Here is a 23,751-nt window from a genome sequence, read left to right as displayed (position 1 = left end):
ACAACAAGTTGCAACTCTCATAAAATAAATAATCACTTCCTTATGGCAAATGAATCAGTGACCATATTATAAATATATTAGTTTCTCCCACCGCATTAAGACGATGATAGATGAATGTTTGTTAAACTATACAATATGTCTTGTAAATACTAATTATCCATGTAAAAAAATTTAAATCATTTGCAGTATTATTGAGTAATTAGATGTAAAAATATATTTTTACTATTATTGTCATCATAATAGTCGACATTTGTTGCAGTTAATGCATATGACATGTTTATATATATATATATATATAGTATTATTAATTACTTGAATTTGAATTTAGTGGAATACATACAAAAATTACCGATAACGGGGAATACAATACAATTTTGCCAAAAAGATAAAAATCGCGACATCGGCTGTGATGTGCCGCGCGACGTCACCGAGGAGGTAACGAACGGCGACATGGCGGCCTCCGGTTCCGGGATGGGCGAGTCCGATTTCGCTGGCCCCCTCTCGGCTCCTCCTCCCACGACGACGGCGGCAGACGGAGAGCCGTCCGTCGAGAAGAAGGGCGAGCCCTCCCCCTCTTACCCCCCCGCCCGATTGCCCTCCCGAAACGCATCCTCCAAGTACGACTTCGTCAAGGTTGGTTAATTCTCACCTCGAACGAACCAAGAGATGAGGAGGATTTTGGTGATCTAGATTTGAATTCTCAATCTCGGTTTTGTTATGATTTGATCCTTGATTAATGCCTGGCAGGTGAAAGTATGGCTGGGGGACAATGCGGATCATTACTACGTTCTGTCCAGATTTCTTCTTAGCAGGATGTTAACAGTAACGAAGGTAATTAATTAACTGGTTGCGGTTGTCGATTTGTTTCCTTTCTTGATTGTGATGGTTCCTTTAGGGTTTTTGGATCTTGGTACTATATTGATAGTGAAAGTTGGGGAGTATTACCATACAGCATAAAGATTTAGAAACCCAGTCCTTTGTGGTGAAGCTTAATCTTGGGAGATGGAAACTATGAACTTCCATCATTTTCAGTGGTTATCTGCAACATTAATAGTTCTAGATACCAACGGTCATCTAATTATGTATCATAAGATTGATTCTACCCCAAAAATAATGACAGGATTCTACGGGTGGTAGATCATGGTCCTCGATCCTATGTGTCTATATATTAATATGGTATGTTTCTCGGATCCAATTCTAAAATTGATCCCACGATATGATACGCTAATATATCATATGTCATTGGTGCATCAATGTGGTGATGGTTGTTGTCTAATTATCATGAACCACACATGTTCGAGACGGCTCCCGAGATAAATATGATTGTGGTATGTTTTAATATGAAGGTTGGAGAACGCAGGAATTTCTACTTTCGCCATTGACCTGTTGCTTCGTATCATAAGACTGATTACCATACTACTGCTCGGAGAAGAATGACTAACTATCACTATATTGCTGTTGGCCATAAAAGAGCTTGAGTGACTAGAAAAGTTTGAGAGAGTAAAAGGGGTTGAATGAGAGGGTGGAATCAGTTCAAAAACCCTTAGATCCGGTTTAAATGGTTAAATGGATCGTTTGAATTCAATAAATCCCAACCCTTCATCGTTAACGGTTAGATTTTGATCGTTCCGCCCTGTATAGACCTCGTATTGCCCGATACGGGGTCCCATGTTATGGACTGCCCAGTACAAGGTGGTTCGCGTGTTAATCTCTTGTTAGACTGGTACGTACCACATATATCGCTCGGTATGGGGCATCACGACGAACCTTGCCTTTAAGGTCCATCAAGTTTTATGAAAAAAGGCTGGTTTTCTAATTAAAAGTTAATTCTCCTAATAGGACATATTCATGTAATTTTGTTGTCCAGAAAACTGAGACAATTTAGAGGGCAGGCTTTGGTGCCACAGTAAAGTTAGTCCGTTGCAATTTAGGTGACAAAGATATGGGCCACAGAGACAGCCTCTGATTTCAGGGATAAGGTTACATATATTAACCCTCATCCCACATTGGCCTCGTGCGGTAGCTGACCCTTAGATGACTCATTTGATCTAGAGCAAGTTAAACTGCTATCTCTTACTAAAGGTAAATTGTAGGACATTCTAGTTGAGGTAATTCAAATTGACTTTCTAACTTGCAGATATGTTTGTTCTGTATCTGTTTAGGCATAATATAGTATGAAGTTATGAACCTTTCTTGATAGAGAATTGAGTACAGTATCGGTTTCTAGTTGGATGCAATGCTTGTATTCTCCTGTTATGATTGTTATGAGTGGGTCAATATATTAGTGCTTTCACTTTCAAGTTTAAATATCTATTTCATCCTAATTTTTTATTGAAGGGTTTTGAATAAATAAATAGATCCTTTGTCGTTTTGCTTTGTGGAGGATGATGCTAGCAGCAGCTTTTCTTTCCTTTACTACATCTTTTTGTTTTTTGTCTAGTTGCTGTCCGCGGCACAAAAATTTTAAATATACTTGAAAAGCTTTGTTTTTGTTGTTTCACAATAGTGCACCCCATTTGTTTTTGTTGTCTAGTTTAAATTTCTTTCTTTTGTTAAACACTTTTAGTCATTGTCTCTCTCCCTTTTTTTTTATTCTTGCACAGAATCTTGTTAACTCTGAATTGCTACTTTTCAGATTCCTAATCATGTGGCTATCAAGATTGCTCTTGAACTCAAAAAGCTGCTTGTAGACAATAGCCTTCTTGATGTGTATGCTATCCTCAACTTTTTTCCATCAATTTGCCAGTGAGCTTTTGTAACCTGTTTTTGTTTGTTTTCTTTTATTTGAGGTTTTTAACATGAACACAATAGTCCTTTGATGGCATGGGATAGTGCCACTGCCACCCCATTTGTCATGGTAGGGCACCTCCTTGCTGCACTAACACTTGACACAAGCAAGTGCCAACAGCAAGCTGAGGCACAATTGGTGTGGCAAAAAAAAAAAAAAATCATTCAGAATCTGGAAATAGGAAAAGAACTAAGATTTCACATCTGTTGAATGCCATCTCCAGCATCAGTTTTAAGTCTGAGGTGTACTAGAAACATGCTAGATCTTTTCCATTAAACGGAACAATATTAAGAGAAAGAGATATATTCTGTCTGTTTGTTCAAGTATGGATAGTATAGCTGCAACCTTGTGTGGTTGTTATGAAAGAAGCTTACATCCCATGCCAAGTGTAGACCAATATGCCAAAGAAGATCCATTTATGTTCTTCAATTTAGTTGTTTATGATTGACATTAATACTTCTAGATTGTTCATGTTTTTGGCATTATAATGGAGATGATTTCTGATGTTATATCTACTCTTAGATGTGCTTTTGGATATTACCTGAAATAGACATTCATGTTACAAATAAGACACGAAGAAAGATATTTATGTCATAACCCTGGGTCATTGGCACAGATGGGATTATTCATTTTGCAATCAATTTAGTTGTCATGAAAGATAGTATGTCCTGTCGGGGAACATACAAAAGTTGCACTTCATACTCTCTCTTGATGGAAAAATTTTGAATGTAAATTCTAGCACTTTGAGATATTTGTGAAGATAAAAAAAACCTTTCCTTTTCCTATTACCTTCTTGTATTGGAAAGGAGAGGTTATTGTACTGATCATTTCAGTGTTGGTGTTCTTAAGTATCATTTTTCTTTGAACATCATCTAAATGAATCCTCATTCATCAAATGCATTTTCTTTTTTTTTGTTAAGGATGATAATTAAGTGTCCAATGGCTTCTTCTTCATGTTGTTGTACGTTAATTAAGTACCTTTGTTTAGAAACCTCTTCTTTAAGTCAAACTCAAGTTTTATAAGGGAAATAGTCTTCATACATGAAGGCAAATAGAATTAGTCCATTTTTTGTTTGTGTGCTCCTTTGGGTTGGTTAAACAAGATTTTATTGGTTTCATCTGTATATTCTGAATTTATTTACAAAACTCATGCTTCTTGAGATGTGCTATTTTTTAAGCATGAACATGATTGTTTATAGCTTTGTTCATCCTAACTATTTTGCAGTTCGCAATCTGATCTGGAAACTAATCTTTTTAAGGTATTACCTCACAGCTTTTAATCCTTTTCTTTACTTTTAAAATTTTGTTGGCAATTAAAGCATATTATCAATTAGACAAACAAAGTGAGGTTTTTTAGTTTATCCATCACCTGCTACCTTATCAAATTTTTTTGTTTGTTCTTTGATATATGAACTGTAAAACATTATAGAAAGTAGAAACTATGATCATCTGATCATCTTGGGCTATGTAATTTATGTATAGCTTCTTCCCTGCTCCCACTTATATATCAACAGTGCAAAACATATTCTGGATTAGTTTTCACTGCTTATTTTTGCTGAAGAATAATAAGAATTTACTGTTTTATGACTGAGTTTTCTGTGGTTCTTGTTTGCTTGAGAAGATTGTCTTGTATCGACTCAATACAGTTCTGAAAAGTGAAAAATGAATTAAGTTGAAGCTGTTTTACTTGCTTAAAGGATTAAACATCCTCCCTGCTATAGAGTTCACAAATATGCTAACGAATTCGTTTTTGTTTCTGTTGCATTTGATAATGATTTCCTATTTTAACGAAAAGCCACTTTTTTTTGAACATTTTCTATATTTCAATTGATTTTTTGTATCCATATGCAGCTTATGCTGCGAAGGGGTTATGGAGAAGAGTACATAAACCGTTATAAGATGATGACCAGGTAAGTCTTTGGGCAGCAAATGCATTCAAGATATCCTGGATTCATGCCCTGTAACAAATTGATAAGTTTGATCTTATTAATGTGCTATTTGGCACATCATTTGTAACTGTACTTTGATGATTATATGACATATCCATTGTCTGTTTTGTTGCTTTTGAACTATTTTGCATATGTCTCGACACCTTTATTGTACTTGTATAGTTTGATCTTTGAAACCTGAAGATACCATCCATATAAGTTGTTATGAGTCAGTATTTACTGGTTCAACAGTCAATCAAGACATGGACTAGCAATTTCTCCCATTATTGTCCGGTATGGGCTGTGCCACCTAGTTAAGTCATTGTATTGGATGTACCACCTGGTGGTGAACAGACCTGTACTGAACTGTACCATTCTTTTTTTAGTTTTTGACAATTGTCACAACTGTATTTTTTTTCTTCTTCTTTCTCTCCTGTCAGTCTTTATCCTTGTTATCCTCCTGGTCCACCTCCTCTGTTTTCTCCTCCTCATCGGCTTCTTCCTTCTATTCGTACTCTCTTCTATCTCTTTCTCACTCTCACTATTTGGTCTAGGCAGTAACTAATGGTACAGATGTACTGAGTGTTGGTACACTGATGCATACTGGTGATGTACCTATCCTACTGTCGACAGTATCGGTACCTGACCAAGATTTTAATCTACAGAAATATGTAGATTAATGTGCCCAAGGATGCTCACTTTTTGTGACAATTTGATGTCTAAACTGCCCTATATTGGTATCAAGGGAAAATCTGACTTATGTTGGAATGGTTATTTCGATGTTTACATGTCACTTTGGCAGTTAGCCTACATTTACATGCTTCATCTGGCCAATAGCTTGTTGTCTTTAAGTTCTTTGACTTTAAGCATGAGTACCATTTTCAAGTTTTTCATTGTGATTTTTTGTCAAATCTACTAATACATAGCCTGCTTCTAGCCAAAATTAAATCACCTGGATGAAACCATTTTTCTTACCATTAGAAAAATCGCAAAACATTAAGATCATGCTATGGATTTAAGATCCACATTAGTCATCTAGATGCTATTATTAGTGCATCTTTCTGAGATATTATAGAATAATATACTGGCATTGAAATAATAAAAGTAACTGGTTAGTACTCGAGACTTAAGAGGATCTTTTCTGATTCTCCAGACATTTTTTCTGTTTTGGTCTCAGTTATCTTATAGGTTTCTAAGTACAGTTCTGATTCTCATTTCTCCATGATATGCCTAGTTCATTATAGGGTACAGATTGGTACCAGTGTGTATCTTGTTTTAGCTTAGCCAACCCCAGATCAGGCCCATTTCTCAAGTGTAGCTTTTGACTTCATGAACATTATGCAGTAGATATCTGGCTACTAACATGAGATGATATAGGATCAATTTCAAACAATCTACTAACATGAGTTGATATAGGATCAATTTCAAAATTGTTTGAAACAAGATTACAACTCTGATATTGTTGTCGCCTGTCGGTACACTCTTAGTCCTCCATGTGACTTGATATTGTTTTAGGTTTATGTAGTTGCTTTGCTTTGATATATTCTGTATGATTGTTGGGTATTTATGAATTGTTTTCAATTGAGTTCTAACGCATTATTGTCTGCTTGACTTGTTAAATTATATTCTTTATTGACATATTTTACTGGTATCATGTTTTTATTATCCTACTTCATATGCTTGTTCATGACATGTGCATAAAATATTAGATGTTAAGTTTTCCTGAGACAAGTAGCATAAGTGACGCTTTATTTTTACAAAAATATTAAAAACAAAAAGCACTTCTGTTGTTTTGGCATGCTTGGCCAAACCAGCAGGTTGTACTAAGTGTCCCAACACCTGGTATGGCATGGTACTGGCCCGAGATCGGTCTGTCACATGGTATTACAATCCAAGTTAAACAATTGTGCCTGCATATTCCAATTACTATTTTGGCTAGCAACCAATTTTTTGAAAAGAGTCATTCAGGTTGTGGGAAAAGCTTATTATAATGTTTTGACATTAAATTACCATGTTACTTCGTATTCAATATGCCCCATGTTAAAGGTGCTTAGTTCGTAAAACATAATTTTCAGTTTTTGCCTATTAAATTTGTCCTTGTTTTCAAGTTTAAGTCTGTAGTTCTTTTCTCCTTGTATTCTGTAAATCATATGCTTTATTCTATTTTTCCTGGTCATTTTGTTTTAGGTTTCATCACCAAAGAGTACCACTAGTTATTCTTGTATGTGGAACTGCATGTACTGGGAAATCGACAATTGCAACACAACTTGCTCAAAGACTAAATTTACCAAATGTCTTGCAGGTCATTTTTTCATAACTGATTGTAACTTGGTTTTATTTAAGATAACAACTTGAAAATCGTGGAATAATGTTGTAACATTTCTTCTGCAGACAGATATGGTGTATGAATTATTGCGCACATCAACAGAGTGAGTGATTTATCATTTATATTGCCTCTTTTATTTGAATCAATATTTTTAATGCTAGAATTCTGTAAAGTTCTTGCCAGTTTGTTAACTGAATGGTGCAGACTTGATATGAATCCTCTTGCTGTTGTCCTTTTTTGCTTTAAATCTAGATACTGAAATCTGAATCTGTAAGAATTGTATCGGTTACTAAAGTAGTCACTCGAGGGAGCCTCATGCCTTAGGCACTTGAAGTCTTGAATTGATGTATTTGTTCAAGCAATTCACTTAGTGAGGGACATGAATCAGAACTTTTAGTCTTAAATGGGACGATGCCTAAAACCATTATTACAATTTTGCTTTGGATAACATCATAAGACTACAGTAGATATTATTTTGTTGCATCTGACATCCATTGCACTTTAACAATACCTCATTACCGTGTAACTTTTCTGAGCGACATGCAACTGTCTTAACAACTGACTATTACGACCCACTAGCACTTTCTTTTCATTCTGAAATCATTTTAGTTTAACTGCAGTCCATTTGATATTAGCTTAACTACAGCATACCCATATTATACTTTTGAACATCAATTTGCTTAATGTTGGGAAAGTTGAGACTTGCCAGGCACCAAACTTGAAATCACCTTGTAGAGGATTAACCTCTATCTACTTTCATAACCACATTAAAAATCTAGACACCTTATCAATGAACTGAGATACTCCATTTATTTGCAGCCGAAAATTTAACTACACTATTGGTGAAACTTTGTGGGGAAAGGACTACTTAATCGGAAGATTGATTGAGATATTATAATATATATAATGCTTTCACGGTGATTCAAGGATGAGTTCAAATGTTGTTTATAAAAATGTCTATTCTTAGTGTCCAATATGAAAGAGTTCTAACTTGTATGGTAATTTAAAGATGAGTTTAAATGTTTTACTGTTTGGAGATGATTTTTGAATTTTGGTAGAATTATTGCTTTATATAATATGTTAATACTTAATACTATAAAGGTTTGTATCCTAATTATGTACTTCTAGAGTTCTATCTATCTTCTTTTTCGGTTCATATGCTGTGTCTTCTGTGAGGTACTATTGTATATGAAGTTGAAATATTTAAAAAAGACAAGAAAGAGAGCTCTTATGAAACGCCAGTCAAAAGGCACTTCATCTACAATTAAGATATCGTTGTTTCCCTTCTAGAAACTTTTTTATTTATGGCAGTATGGTGTATTGTAATTTCTCTTTGTTGTAGTCACTCATATTGACTTTTCTTGCATTATCATACTTTGTGTAATTACCTGGATCACATGTAAATAATAAGGCATCAGGATCGTGCACTATTTGCTCTTCATATTTTAGAACATTTAAAACATTATTTCTTCTGATACTGCTTGCAGTGCTCCATTGACATCTACACCAGTCTGGGTTCGAGATTTTGATTCATCTGAAGAGCTTATAACAGAGTTCTGCAGAGAATGCAGAATTGTTCGTAAAGGTAGCTAGTGATGTTTCCTGGCTGTAAAATCCAAGTCCAAGTTGGTATCTGTAAAATGCACAGTATGCATAAAGAAGATTGCTTTAACTTGTTAATCAAGTTTTTTCCCTCTTGCTCATCTAAATATACTTACCTTGATGATAGGCTTGGCTGGTGATCTGAAGAAGGCGATGAAAGATGGGAAGCCTATCATAATTGAGGTATGGTAGGTCTTAAACAGGACATACTAGTTTATGACAATAGCATATGGAGTCTGTACTTCTAAGTTCCACCAGATATATGCCCTGTTGCCTGTTGCTCTGTGAAAGATTTTACAAGAATGCGGGTCTGGCAGGTTTCTAATACGTTGATTATTATAATGGTTATTTGGCCAAGAGTATTGTATGAGTCTGATCTTTCACATGGGATGGGGCTCAAGCTAATGGACAGTTTAGATGTGAGGATCAAATGGTTGTAATTTAAAGTTAATTTGAAGAAGATTCTCGCCTAAAAGTTGAAAATTTTGCAACGTATGGTATCTAGAGGTATTGATGGGTTGTGTTGGTCGTATTTGTTTAAATTATGTCAATTCAGGTTAGCATCTGCATTCGTAATTTCGTACTGTACCGACATTTCGAGCTTAGCTCGGTACGGTACGGTATAATCATACCAGTATATATATATATATATATATATATATATATATCATAAAAAAATTCAAAAATAAAAAAATGGGGCGACGTCATCAAGGCAACATTGCCTCGTTTCTTTTCCCCGCGTGGGGAGAAGAAACCTCGTTTTCTTCTCCTCGCGAAGCCTCGGCGACATTGTTGAGGCTTCTTTTCCTTGCGCGGATGAGAACTCGTTGACGACCCCGAGGCCTCGTTACCTCAAACGAAGAGGAGGCGACATCTCATCTGCGGCATCCAATGAGGGAGGGCGACGACGGATTGGGATCGTCGAGGGAGTGCGGTGTCGGATCTCCAGGTTCTCCCTTTTCTTCCTTCTCCCTCGGCTAATACTGCTCGGTAGCGGGCAACGATGGTCGAAATCGATCGTTACTGATCGATTTCAGGCGGTAACGGGGCGGAAATAGCCCCAATCGACGGTACTGCCCGTTACGAGCGATATCATTCGAAATTAAAACCCTTGGTTAGCATCAATTAAAAGATTAATATTTAGTTATTCTTTAAATTTATTAATCATGTCATTTCTGGTTATAACTTTTTATAGATCTCACTGACAGTGAAGGATCCATGTAGTTGACCCCAAATAGTCGGGGCTCACGGCTTTGTTGTTGTTATTGTATATGTCATTTCTAGATTAAGTATGTTCACATCATATGAATTTCAAGTTTCTGTCAATCAAGTTTAAAATCTTGGTCCAATGTTGATACAAGTTGGTGGTTGGACTGGTAAAAAAAACACTATGGATCAATGTATCAATGCTATGGGTCGGTACCACCTAAAACCAGGGGGAAAAATGGTAAAGGGATGGGGGGTTGGGGTTGAATAGGAGGTGGCAGCAGACATGGACAAGGCGGAGGCGATGTTGATGTGATGGAGAGGAGGGGAAAGAGAGAGTGTGAGAGAAAGCCCCCAAGAGGAAGAGAAGTTGAAAAAGAGAGAAAAAAGGACATCTACCACAACCATCAAAAATAAAAATGTATGCAACAGTCTGTTTACCGCCTAGTACTGTTAATAGCCTGCTGACCATCTAGTAAGTTTGGTATGATGAGCTATGCGGTAAACATGATATTGTTACAAAATACAAACTGGATGAAATCGTGTGATTCACATTGTGGTTGGCTGTCAGATTTATTAACACCTGTTTGTAATGGCCGGTATGTGTGGTTTAGTAAACCTTGTTCCCCCAATTCAGGTTGTTATCATGTCAAGTTTAGAAGTAACACTCCTGCAAGTGTTTCAATTTTCAAGCTTAAGTAACTCCCAAGTCCCAACCCTTCCCACCTCGCTCCTCTCTCATGTTTGCATGCTGTCAATGGCAAGCAGCAAGTGTGGCAGCAGAAAGCAGGGAATTCAGTGGCAACAAGTGGTGTTCTCAGTCGTTGGCATGTGATTCATTTCATGGAGGTGATTGGTGGCCTTAGAGGTTGCTCTTTCCCCATTCACATCTGCGCCAAACTGCTTTTCTTCCTCTCCTATGACAGCCGTCCTCATCCTTGTCCTTTGATAGTTTGTAGCTGAAAGTTGGCTGATTCAGTTGAGGATCGGCTGGAATTGGGTTGGCTATGACCAATAATAACTCAACGTGGCTGATCTACGAATCATAAATAAATTAGTGGATCTAATTGTCTCCCGTTGAACATCTTATTTTGTAATCTAATAAAGTCAATTCTTGAGCAGACTGCAACTAAAGCATTTCGTTTGCTGTTGGTATATAAAACCATCCAGTGATGTTGAAAATAGCACACATTAGTAGAGAAAGTAATCTAATTAGATTTCAGATTGTTGTATCATGACACTTTGACAAATTCGTCATTTGAAGTGAAAACTTAATTATATTTATCAGGTATTGGTTTATAAAAAATGAAATTGCTTAAAATTCAAAGAGTTCTCCAAATTAATCAGGGTTCGATTTCTCTTTATTATTCTACTAGTTCATTCATTTTTTACAATTGGTTGTGTTCTTGTCTTACCTGATTGTTTCAGGGTATACACTTGGATCCAAGTATTTATCTAATGGAGGAGGAGAATAAAGATTCCCATACAAAAGACAGAGAATCAGGAACTTTGGTGGAGGATTCTGCGAAACCAGTGGAAAATATACTAGATAATGCTACTGAACAGAGCCAGTCTGCATCTGCAAGTGATGCTGAGAATACTATGACCTACTCAGTAACTGAAGGAACTGTGGATGAGAGGGATGCTTCTCAAACTGAGGTTACCAATTGCTCAAGAGCTACTAGTGTTGCAGAAATTGCTTCTGGACCTCAAGGTTTTCTCATTAGTCTTCATTAGTTTATAAGTATCTTAACTCTGGATAATGATTATAACATCTTATCTAACAAGGAGTTCCATGATAATAACTTAAAGGTCATTTCACAGGTATAGACAAAAGTAAAAAAAAAAAGAAGAAATTTCCATATCTGCAATTTTCCATGTTATTTTCTGTTAATGCTCTTTATGAAATTTCAGGCGAAGTTCATAAAGATTCAGAGTTACAAAGTAGTAACTCTTACAAAAAAGAAAAATCAGCTACTGAACCAATAATCGTACCAATAGTTCTGAAGATGTCTGAGTTTGATCACAAGGTTTCCCTTTTTTCCTTTCTTATTTATCATTGGCTATGTGTTGGAATTGTTTGCCGTTTGTCCATTATTAGATGCCATGTATGATAACAGCTAACTAGGTTTGAGGTTTGATTCGTCTATCTAGTTTATCATTGATTTCATTATAGAATTGTCTGTTTATTCTTATGTTACATAGTTAGGACTGTGTCCTCACTCTCTCTCTCCCTCCCTCTCTCCCTCTCCCTCTTCCTCTCTCTTTTGTGTGTGTCTTTTTTCCTTTTTTTTTTCGATGAGGAAGGGGTTTGCTGTAAGCCTGTAACTTGCCATATCATGTTTGATAATATAGTGAATGAGAAGCACTAAATATTGATATATTCGCTAGGAAGAATTGATGCATTGTTAAATAAAAGGTTATAAATAAAGCAAAATATAATAAGCTGCCCAGAATTATACTGATGTTGGAGAATAAGCAATTATAGCAATCAGTAATAATCAACAAACATGATACAATTAACAAGTAATACATAACTCTCTATTTTTCACTTTCCTGCAACTTGACATGCTTACTCAACTTGTTATGAGATTCTTTATCATTAAGCATTATAACCTAACCTTACAATTCTGATTTCAGTGTGCTCCAGTAAGTTATTGTAATAAAGATCCTTGCTTCAATTCTTATAAGAAAAGCTTTCCTCAGTTGTTCTTTTGGGTTTTGGGTTTTTCCTTTGGTACATGGGTCAACTTGACAATTTGTTACTCTTTATTGGAAAAGGAAACAAATTGACATTTCAGGAACATATGTGCAACTTTCAGAAACATAGGTTTGATGTGTAAACATTCTGTCATTTTAGGGAATTGTTGAAGTCAATAATTTCTCATTGGTTGCCAATTAACCAGAATAATATTTGTTTAACAGTAGATGCTTCCCTTCTGTAGTGTGGGTTTATGGTAGTTGTTGGCTTGTTGCATTGGATGTCTCCTTCACGGTGCACCATCCAAAGTACATGCATGCATATGCTTCTAAAAACATGTAAGGCTGGCTCGTCTCTTTCTCACTTTCTTTTATTGTCATTCTTTTTCTCAAGTTCTGAGGTAGCTAGAAGCAGTTGCCTGCTAGTGGTGAGAACCGCCATGGATCATAAAACAGTCAATGAGTGGCATGAGTGGTTATATGCAACCCCTTCAAATTTTTTCCTCCTTTTCTTTCTCTTTTTTCTTCCTTTCATATTTCCATCCTCTGCCATCCTTTTTGTTAATTGCCAGGATCTTGCTAGAAGCAATTGGCCCATTGATCCCTAGTTGGAATTTGCTAGATTGTCACTAAATCCTGACTGATTTCCATGGATTTTATGAGTGATGGCAGCAAGGGGGGCATGAAATGGCCAGGATAGGATTGAGACCGACCAATTCCAACTAGGACCATCCGAAATGGATGTGAATAATCAATCTAGGAAAACATGGAATTACTGTAAATTTGTGCATTTACACAGCCACTAGTATCTTAGTTGCTCATGGTTGTTAATTTATATTATATTGCTTCTCTTTTTAGGTTTAGCTTATGACACCACTAATTGGGTGCAAGTCTCATGCTTGTGAAGCAATCTATAGGTTTTCTTGGAAGTCTGATATTTTTATTTATATTTCCATGTGGGAACTCTTAAGTTGTTTTGTTTTTATTCAAGTAATTGAAGTTGTCTGTATAAAGCCATTGACTTGATTTTGTTACGAAGAATAAAGTGGAAACCTTGCTTTTCTTTTTGGGTTTTCATCTACTTTTTTTTATGGAATTGAATATTCCTCAGTCAAATATTTGAATATGTTATGTCAAATGCTATGCCTTCTAAATGTCTTTTAACAAACCACCAGTCATCAGTGAAGATTTCAACTTCTGGTGAGTCTTTTGTTGAGTCAAATTCTGAATTATCTGAGGAAACATATTAATTGCTGGTATTCATCTTTCTTTTTATCAGCCAGGCAATGTACTTATCTGCAGTATTTTATGTTTCAGTTGATAATGTTTATTAATAGAAGGTGCAAAATATCATCGAAAACAAGTGACTTATGTATTACTACATTTTGTACCTCTAAGTTTGAAATGAATTGGATGGATCCTTGTGGTGCAGTCATTGGACTGCTAAGAAGTTTAAAGGACTTCTTTTGGCTTTATTTGACCACCACATGATTGAATAGTCAACAATGGACAGACCGATTCTTGAGTCAAGCAGCTATTTTTTCCTTAACCGTTCAACGCTTGCATCAAGTTCAACAATATAATCTCGAAACAATTTTCGACTCCACATGCTGCTACGCTTGTTGTTGTTCTCTTTGGCCATTAGGAATAAGAAAAGATTACTAATAACTGCAACCTTCAGTGGCTTCCTGCAATGGTAGCTGTAGTTATGATCATTTCTGGAGGAGTAACATGTTTCTGATATAACTATGTTCTTACTTGGTCAGGCTCTGCTAGAGGAATGGATTACCACTAGAACAGTTAAAGATAAATGCCTAGTTCAGGTGAATGGCATGACTTGCTTTTGTTGTAACACATTATGTTTTACCTGTTCTGTTTTAACTGGCAGAAGGTAGCTGATAATAGATTACCATCACTATTGCTTTGCAAACATATATTGCAGCTCAAGACTACATTGCAACTATAATTTTTTCTAGCTAGAGATGGTGCACTTCCATAACAAACATAATCTACAGTAAATTGCTATGTGGTTCTAGTTTGATTCTTACTTGAAGATTGTTGTATTGTGTACCAATCCTGTACTGGTCCCCTCTTGGTGCAATGCCAAGTGTTCATACTCTCGATATAGTTGTTGGTAATAGGACTTGTTTGGTTTTTGGTGGTTTTGAAAAATAAGATATCATCTTTGGTAATTATTATATAAAAAATCTATCATCTACAGAATGCATCATGGTTATATGTATTGTCCAAAATCTTAATAACATATCATGAGCATAATATTTAAATAAAAGATAAAATATGATACTTATGAGTTATGAGTCAACATGATAATCACAATACATCATAATTCAGTAAGAAACAAGACATGATAGTTCAATGGTTCCAATACAACATGTCAAATCTTCAAAATCCACCCTCTAAGTCTAAAACCACATCTGAGTGATGTGGGGGCTAGAGATCTACTGATATCAATTATCAATCTAGAAGTTGTAATTTTGGTTTACATATTTTTGATATCAATTCCATGTCATGTCTATACAGAAAACTCACCTGATGGTTTGTGAATGAGATCAGGAGTTCCACCTGAGCAATGAGGTAGATCTGGGTAAAGTAATAGCCTGTACAGAGCATACTGGTTATCAAACTTTACCAGCCTTAACAGGACTCATACTGGCTTATTACATTAGGTATATCACACTGTTTGGTTTGGTGTATACCACTAGTACTAGGTGGTCTATACTTTTATATTCCATTAATATGGTACATAATGCTTGTACCAAACAGTACAGACCAGTGTGGTGGTCCATGCTTTTACTTGTGTTGAACGTAGCTGAGGACTGGCCATCCTTATTCTTGAAACTATGAAAACAAGGAGATCTTCCTAAAAGTGGTTGCTGTTGCTCTTATACAATCAGTACCTTTTTTTTATAGAGGCATGCTTATAATCAATATTTTACTTTTAGGATGATTTCCTCATGACCTACTTATGTAAACACAACAAAATCAAAAGCAAACTACAGTAATATTTGGTTCTGCTTGTGGGCTTGGTATCACTTTACATGGACTCCACACAAGTATTTTCCACTTGATCTGTACCATGCAATATTTAGTGGTCCAAGGCTGGACTAGCATTTACACTGGTCGTACCACTCATTGTCTTAAAATGCATAATACAGAGCTTTCTTTGGGAATTTGTTGGATGCACTTTCTGAGTCTTACAATCTTAAATCAATTTGAGGATTCAGAGGGATTAGGGCTAAAATGAATATGGGTATGGGTTGTGGTGGCAACTTTAATCCCCCCCACAAGGCAAACAGATAAGAGGAAGAAGATGAGGAGACTCACTTCATGTAAGAAGACAAGGAGATTCACTTCGTGTCTTCAATAAATATGATTTCAATTCACACATACACACATATCCTCAATTTTTTTCTTTGTTTTCTCTGTTTTCCTTCCCTTTACTTCCTGGTAGCTGCCTGTGTCAGCAGGTCAGGATTGCAGTCCTCAGTAGGTATTATTTGAATCTATACAAACACACAGATGCATACAAAATAAATTGTCAATATTTTCTGTCTTTGTTTTAATTGGTGGCTGGCTACTGTAGCTGTCATTGGTGTACCATACCTGTCTTGCTGATTTAGTGTGGAATGGACCAGTTATTAATTCTTGTTTTCTAGTATAATTTTCACATTTAGTGTGGAATGGACCAGCATACAATATAGATGTGTTATTGACTTTTAAGATAATAAATAGGTAACTGTGGTCAAATTAAGAATTTATCTAGTTTAGGATGATTGACAAGCTCATTTAAGAAAGTCATTCAATGATAAGTGGTAACAAATGGGTGAAGGGGTTACGTGATTATCTGATATCATTCATGGCATAATAACAAGAATATGATGGTAAAAAATTAGTTTAAAGGAAGAAGGGAAATATATATCCAAATGTATGCAACCAAAATTTTGATATGAAAATTACATCATTTGAATATGCTTTCGCAACACTGTAGCATGAAAATGATTGCATCCACTTAAACAGCTGAACATGTAAACCAGATATTAGAACAATGTATTTTTTCTGATCTTTTTTTTATCTTGTCATGTCAGAGGCTATGACAAAGAGCAACCTTTTTTCTCCTTATCTTGCAGGACCAGAATAAGCTTATAAGCAATCTCAAAATTATTCAGGAATATCTTTGCTCTTTTGAGTCACAGGTAAACCTTTTTTTTTTTTTTGGCTTTTGAAGATGACATTGCTTATATTGACAAGGTTCTAAATTGAGTGATGGTAGTTTGTAGATAAACTGTAACTATTTTATTCAAGTTGACACACACTTCACAGAGTACACTTAAATAGCATAATGAAAAATCCAACTTAGCAAGTTTGGAGAAGTATAGCTCAATGAAATAAACTGACAGCAACTAATGTAGGGAAGATATTCAAAAGGAAGCTGAACTCTTAATTTAATGCTTCCAAATAAAATGTTTAGCCAGGACATGAGGATTCCTGTAGACGGCATTTCAATTTGATTTTTTTAGCTTTATGATGATTGTGTTTTCTTTGGAATGGAGTTCCTTACCATTAGTGATGTGCATCACTAGGGCTTGTTGCCAAGTCCCAAAATTGGAATTGACAAAAGCAATCCTGTTGAGAATTCCCTTTTTCACTACTGTCAATATTCCAATATGCCCCAAATATCCACAGTTGAAGATTTTATTCCTTCATCCACAACCTTTTTTCAGCTGTAACTTTTGTGCTTGCCTTGCTTTGGTTATTGGGCATGGAAAATCTTTTGGAAGTGTCTGTTGTTAGTTGACACTAATGTAGTCCCATTTATGAATGAGTGATTTTAATTGAGTGGCAATCAAAAGATGAAAGTTGCTCTCTTATACCGTAAGTAAAAAAAAAAAATGGGGAAGGAATATGTAGAGAAACATTGATGAAAGATAAGCGTAACCATTTTCTTTCTTATTAATTATAGGTGCAATGTTGATAATTAAATCTCTCAACCGAAAAAAATGTTTTATTATCTAAGATATTCTAGAATTGTGTTCAAGATTTCTGCATAATTTCCAAAGAGCAACTTGTTGCTTACATATAATATAGGTAATGAAGGAGAAAAAAGATTCTCAGTCTGTAGGCCCTTGGGCAAATGAAGTACTATGCTTTAATAAATTGTTGACTGTATGGAAAAATGTGAATGTTTTATCCGGAGAGAAAATAACAGGCTTGTGGTCTTATTGAGATTACCTCATTTCTGCTATTGATTCTTATCTCTGTTCACTATTATAGTCATGCATCACAAAATCACTGCTGCAAGATAATTTTCTAAATTTTTAAACAAAAAAACATATTATTATGCTGTTAATATCAACTTAAGCACCTACTGGCTTTCTGTGTGCCCCTGAAGATGTCAAGAAGCATAATTCGAAAAGCTAAGTTGAAGCATGGTTGCTTGTGCAGTAATGTAAAAAAATCATTGATCAGTGATCTAGTTTAACTGGTTTGAATAACACAATAGGTTATTTAATGACTATCAACAACACCAGCCATAGCAAAAGCCTAAACTGAAGTTCTGTTTGACGAATGATTGTAATGAACTGTTGTACCGGTGGAGATGTTGTTAAGTGTGTTTTTTTGTTAGTATTGGATCTACCTAAAGTTGGTTCATGTTTTCGTAGGCTAAATATTCACGGTCTAGTGATATAGATTCTCCTGTGAACTGCATGCCAGTCTTTATAGGTCATCTATCGCTTCCTTTATCATCTGTAGAGATGATCTGTTCCTTTCAACCCCATAAAACGAATAAAAATATGATATATTAATTTTCACATTTTAATTCTTATCAAGATTAAAACTATGGTTGGTTTAGCCTAAATTTAGATTTTGTTGCATAACTATTCTGATTTTTGTTGTTTGCAGTTGGCTTTTTGTTTTTTAAATAAAGGAGTGTTCAAACAACGATGCTGCCGATTTTGTTCTTAGTCATGTCTGTTCTGTCATGTTACCTTTGATCATTGGGCAGGGTATGACTGTTGTAAACATCTCTGCCACAACGTTCCCTCAAACATTGGATCGGCTCCATAGCTATCTTCTTCAGGTAGGAAGACATCTTGAAACACTATAATGGTGCAACAAATGGAAATGATTTCACATGTATTATAAGTTTTCAGTAGATTCATTATGAGTATTTGCTGGCCTTATTTGGCGCAAGTCCCACTGAACCTGGAGATTGGATCATTACAAATTTTTCTTACAACTGAGAGCCCAGGTACAGAACATACCATAATAGGGATATGTTTATAAACAACATGAAATGTTTTAGTTACAATGAGAAAACAGCTTATCTTACTGGATAATAATTAAATCAATTAATCAATTAAACGAGGCTTAGCCAAAATTTTAGGTTGAGTTAGCAAATTACTTGAAATTAGGTCATTTTAGACAAGTTTTAAAATTGACAATGGACAAGATGAATATGCTGTTAAAGTATGTGTTAATTGTGATCAATAAATGTGAATCATATTCTTGATTCCTTTTGTAATCTAATTATATAATTTTTGTATTTATATTGTTATGGACAATACACGTGTATATACTGTTATGGAGCTTACCAAAAGATCTTCATACAATAATAATACAAATACTTGTGTATATGAAAAGAATATCTAGAAATGATTATTATCCGGAATAATACCAAAAGACCTTATCGTTTAACTTAGAATTTGCCAGCATCTGCAGTCATATTTTATCCATCTTCTGAACTGCTGATAGCATTCTGATAGATGCCTTTGCCATTGTTTTGACATTTAAATTGATAATATATTATGCTAATGTGGAATTGAAGACAAGATAGTTATTGTCCTTTATAAAAGTTAAATGATCATAAAGGATCCATGTATCATGTCCACGAAAGAGCTAGTTAATTACAAGATGTTTACTGTACTTTTTGTGAGAAGATTGTTACTGTCATTTCATGATATCTGTATCCTAGTAACCTATTTGGATATATCCAATTTCAGTGTATCGAACAAGGTGTTTCTGCAGTAACTTCCAGAAGCAGCAGATCAGAGAAGAATTAAGGTAGTCAGAGCTATAAAATTTCAGTTGGCAGGTACAACGAAACTAGTTGCTGAAAATTTTTCATACCACTTTATATAATGCAAGGTTTCAAATGATCACAATCCATGCATGTCATTATCATATGTCTGAAAAGATAATGCAATCAATTGCCATTTTCTATTGGGAAAGAAGCATCTCCTATTCAGAGCGACCAGTTCTCTCCAATTCTCCATCTCAATCATCCTTCTTATAACAGTCTCTTCTCCAACCTGCCATGTTTTGACCTTGTGATTCATATTTATCCTTTCGTCTCGTCTCCCGTGTCACACGTACAAATAGGGCCCATGCAAATGCACAGTTAAGATCTAAGATGAGGTAAGGAGATTGTTAAGATGTGAGAATTGGAGGTAGATCGGGATCCTCCAGAAATTGGAGAGAATTTCAAACTCTTATATTTGATTTCTCCAGTGTAGGATGAGATCTCCTTTGGCTTGTGAATTTTCAGCCTTTCTTGGTGATTTACTGTGCGAAGGAAAATTAAATTGTGTTGTGAAATTACTTCTGAATGGATTGATCCAATCGAGTACTGACTGCTTTGTTCTCCGTTCAAAAACAAGAATTGGCATAAGCCTACTGACTGCTTTGTGCTCTGTGCTGACTGATTGATCCAATCGAGTACTGACTGCTTTGATCCAATCGAGAATTGGCATAAGCCTACAGAAGTTTCCTGGTCTGTTCAAAAAAGATAAAATAGCATAAACTGAGGTTTCCAGTTATTTCAGTGAATATGTTAAACATCTGACTTCCCTCATTCATTCCTCCTGCAGGGCCTCCTGCGATGCTCCATCACCCAGTGTCTTGAGAGGCTTAAGCGGCTGAGGCGTTTTCTTAGATGGTTCTTTCCAGATGCAAGAATTCTCCAGCATCCAATATATGCACTTTCTATGATACGTAGGGAACTGTAATGTTAATGAGACATGGAATTCTAGACGTCCGTTATAGTGTGACATGTCTTTTGAGCATATGGGTTCTCAATAATTCAGACTCCCTATGTTTTGGTAATCTCCCCTCTAATATTTAAGCCTGAATGCAACTGTTTCATTGAGACATTTCCAGTTTATGCAATATTACCTATTCATTTGTGCTCATCAGTCTCGCCTACCTACCTTGTGATAGGAGGCAGCGATCGGGGATGTCGGAACTCACCTGCGAGGACAGCATTGCTTCCAATCGCGATGCAGGTAAGCCAGACGAGTAACGGGTACTACTAATTAGCGTGAATCTATTAGCAGGGAATCTAGTTTTCTGTAGCACTTGCGTTGCACGTGCTTTTTGAAAAATCAAGAAACTAAAAAAGTTGGACTAAAAAACGAGATGATATTTGGTATATTGTGTTTCCTATTCTGTTGAAAACATGGAACACGCCTCGTTAGGGAGCATCAAGAAGTGAGCCATATCGCGTCTCTGCCGTCTTATTGGAGGAGCGCGATGGGAATCGTGGAGGATCCACATGTGGGACCATCCCTGTTCCTGTGGGAAACGCGGGTACGTCGGCCGGTGATGGTTCCTGTCCTCCATGCATCAGAATGCGAGAAGATACGGCTCACCATCTCACCAATGCCACAGGAGATGTGTGGTCTACAAAGTGTGGGCTCTTAAAGTGATCCCGCCATCAGGTTCATTGCCTTCCCAACTCATCTCCGCTCCCTGTTTAAGTACCGGCCATGGCGATGTCATCCCCGTTTTCTTCCCGCCCCTCTGCCATCCCATCCTCCCTTCGCATACTAAAGTCCAACCCGGCCCTCGGCTGCTGCGCCGCAGCCCGACCCCCGAGCTCCGGCGCGTCTCTCGGAGCTAAGGCCGACCTCCTCGCCCTCATCGCCGACCAAGAAAGAGGCCTCCGAACCCAGTCCGACCCGCGGAAGCGGGCGGAGATCATCGCCGCCGTCGAGGCTCTCGGCGCCCTGGGGAGGGGTCAGGTTACCACCGGCTCATCCCTCTCCGGCACGTGGCGGATGCTCTGGACCACCGAGAAGGAGCAGCTCTTCATCATCAAGAACGCCCCTCTCTTCGGAACCCGCACCGGCGACGTTCTCCAGGTCATCGATGTGGAGAAAAGGTCACTGAACAATGTGATCACTTTCCCTCCTTCAGGGGTTTTCTTCGTGCGGTCCTCCATCGAAGCTGCGCCGCCCCAAAGAGTCAACTTTAGGTAAATTCGTACTTCTTTTTGAATTCTCATGGGAACTCTGTGAAACTCATCAAATATCTCGACTTCGGAGCAGATTCACCAGTGCCGTTTTGAGAGGTAGCAATTGGGAGATCCCACTGCCCCCTTTTGGACAAGGATGGTGAGTGATACTCTTTAATAACTGTTTTCTTCTTTTTTTGGGTTCCAACTGAGAAAAGGAGTAGGTGGCGGGGCCTACGAGTGCTCAATAGGCACACAACGCACCTAATAAGCTCCATGAGTACAAGAAGCACACAGCGAGCAACCGACGGCCATACAGAAAAGTGGGATTGAACCCTTGGCTTCTTGAAACCTGCCCGGATGCACTACCGCTTTTGCAAAGGGACAGCGGCCTATTCTATGCTTTTTTATTTTTATTTTTTATGTTGATCTAGAATATATATGCAGCCAATCCATGAATGTGATTCAGTATAGAAATTCTATGGTTATCTAAATCTTAGGCTAATTTAGGAATGCTGCTTTGACTTTTGGAATTCTGTTGGTCTCTTCATATGCTAATTTTCGTTTTTCTGGCCGTATCTTTAAACACAATGGTGAGTGCACTATATGGGGTTGTGGGGAAAAAACCTGCTGAGCATTTACAAGGCCTGTGAATTAGGCCCCGTTACCTGCATATTTGTCCCTACCATTTCCTGACTGGTTAGTAATTGGCTAAACTGGTCATTAAGTGAGACTGAGTATAGATATAGGTATCGCTTTAAATTTTAGTTTAGACCATTTTAATGGTTGTTTGATAATTTACAATGACTAATTCAAATTCTGTTTCATAATAGCAAAATACAATTTCTTGACAGAAGGGCCAGTTGTAGTTTCTCTAGTGTCTTGCATTCATTCTTGAACACCTCAAATTTTCTTGAACTTTTAAGGCTATGTTAGGCTAGAGAATATGAGCCTATGAGTCACAATTCTATGCTACCAAGCTATTTAAACTATCAAATTGTAAACCTTTCTTTTTGAAAATTCACTATATGTTTTGCATTTTAAATGAAATATCATGTATTTTTATCAAATTTTCTCTCCACTTTCCTCTACAATTTGATTTTCTGAAATATACAAGAATCAGGAAGAGTGACTTTGGATGTCATTCTGTATTTGAGGGGAAGTATGCATAAATACATCAAATATTGGTGCTAGGTCTAGATTCAACTATATATAACAAGGCTAAAATCCCTATGTTAATAAACATCCATAAGTTACAAATCTTTCAATAAATTTTAGCATGTGGAAACCTTTATTTGTTGCAATATTCCAAAACAGCTGCTGATTTCAGTCCCATTTTGGGGTTTTACTCGAGAACTTTTCACAACTTTGAGAGAGAGAGAGAGAGAGAGAGAGAGAGAGAGAGAGCCAAACTTCAAAATGAAGATCGTGACAAAGTTGTCAATCTCTTTATGAATAGCTTGGCCATAATGTTTCAGAGTGAGCTTTTTAGCCTTCATATAGATATATGTGCACTGTCATTAAAAAGTTTTATACTTTTCCTGCAGGTTTGAGTCCATATATCTGGATGATGATATTCGAGTTGCAAAAGACATACGAGGAGACTACTTGATCGTTGATCGTGCTTCTTATTCTTGGAAGGAATGAATAATCAAGGATAGTTGTACTGCCTCTTTCATTTGTGATCTCTAGATGTCATTTATGCAACCAAATCACTTACTTGGAAGATAAGTATTACACGGTTTCTGAGAAGTAAAGCATCATAATATGTTCATTTGTTCATATCTGTAGACTGTAAAGGAATTAAAGGATTCTTTTCCCCTCGGAGCTAACTAATGTTCAGATTATAAGGTCATATTACTAGTTCTTTGATCTAGTAAATTTCATGCTTCATCCGACTTATGCCTATATCTATTTTGAAAGATTTATTGAATTTAAATGTATCATG

The 23,751-nt window shown here is 36.4% G+C and overlaps 2 protein-coding genes across 3 annotated transcripts; both read left to right on the top strand.

Moving 5' to 3' along the window:
- Positions 1–382: 382 nt before the first annotated feature.
- Positions 383–20,760, top strand: LOC135582983 (uncharacterized). 2 transcript variants are annotated; one of them, XM_065163248.1, is made up of 16 exons: positions 383–633; positions 748–831; positions 2,636–2,709; positions 4,014–4,047; positions 4,640–4,698; positions 6,904–7,018; positions 7,108–7,145; positions 8,530–8,627; positions 8,772–8,827; positions 11,279–11,564; positions 11,765–11,880; positions 14,317–14,373; positions 16,699–16,764; positions 18,576–18,650; positions 19,573–19,664; positions 20,440–20,760. In XM_065163248.1, the coding sequence occupies exons 1-15, from the start codon at positions 451–453 to the stop codon at positions 19,630–19,632; spliced, it is 1,401 nt and encodes a 466-aa protein (XP_065019320.1). In that variant the 5' UTR covers positions 383–450; the 3' UTR covers positions 19,633–19,664; positions 20,440–20,760. The 2 variants fall into 2 exon arrangements, with proteins under 2 accessions (XP_065019320.1, XP_065019321.1); XM_065163249.1 differs by lacking the exons at positions 16,699–16,764; positions 18,576–18,650; positions 19,573–19,664; positions 20,440–20,760 and adding an exon at positions 15,092–16,678.
- LOC103993290 (probable plastid-lipid-associated protein 11, chloroplastic) lies at positions 20,532–23,705 on the top strand. Its single transcript, XM_065163254.1, has 6 exons — positions 20,532–20,670; positions 20,789–20,853; positions 21,046–21,157; positions 21,239–21,824; positions 21,898–21,963; positions 23,351–23,705. The coding sequence occupies exons 4-6, from the start codon at positions 21,337–21,339 to the stop codon at positions 23,448–23,450; spliced, it is 654 nt and encodes a 217-aa protein (XP_065019326.1). The 5' UTR covers positions 20,532–20,670; positions 20,789–20,853; positions 21,046–21,157; positions 21,239–21,336; the 3' UTR covers positions 23,451–23,705.
- Positions 23,706–23,751: the final 46 nt, after the last annotated feature.

This window comes from Musa acuminata, chromosome BXJ3-8, assembly GCF_036884655.1.
Source record: "Musa acuminata AAA Group cultivar baxijiao chromosome BXJ3-8, Cavendish_Baxijiao_AAA, whole genome shotgun sequence".
Classification (NCBI taxonomy): domain Eukaryota; kingdom Viridiplantae; phylum Streptophyta; class Magnoliopsida; order Zingiberales; family Musaceae; genus Musa; species Musa acuminata.
This window is presented reverse-complemented; position numbering and strand designations above follow the sequence as displayed.

What these genes read in the sequence shown, in the direction of transcription:
- LOC135582983 (XM_065163248.1), top strand. Translation starts at nt 451, where the DNA reads ATGGCGGCCTCCGGTTCCGGGATGGGCGAGTCCGATTTCGCTGGCCCC. An exon ending in GGAAGCCTATCATAATTGAG is followed by an intron (nt 8,828 to 11,278) that starts GTATGGTAGGTC and finishes TGATTGTTTCAG; the next exon opens with GGTATACACTTGGATCCAAG. An exon ending in TGTCTGAGTTTGATCACAAG is followed by an intron (nt 11,881 to 14,316) that starts GTTTCCCTTTTT and finishes TTACTTGGTCAG; the next exon opens with GCTCTGCTAGAGGAATGGAT.
- LOC103993290 (XM_065163254.1), top strand. Translation starts at nt 21,337, where the DNA reads ATGGCGATGTCATCCCCGTTTTCTTCCCGCCCCTCTGCCATCCCATCC. An exon ending in CCCCAAAGAGTCAACTTTAG is followed by an intron (nt 21,825 to 21,897) that starts GTAAATTCGTAC and finishes ACTTCGGAGCAG; the next exon opens with ATTCACCAGTGCCGTTTTGA. An exon ending in CCCCCTTTTGGACAAGGATG is followed by an intron (nt 21,964 to 23,350) that starts GTGAGTGATACT and finishes CTTTTCCTGCAG; the next exon opens with GTTTGAGTCCATATATCTGG.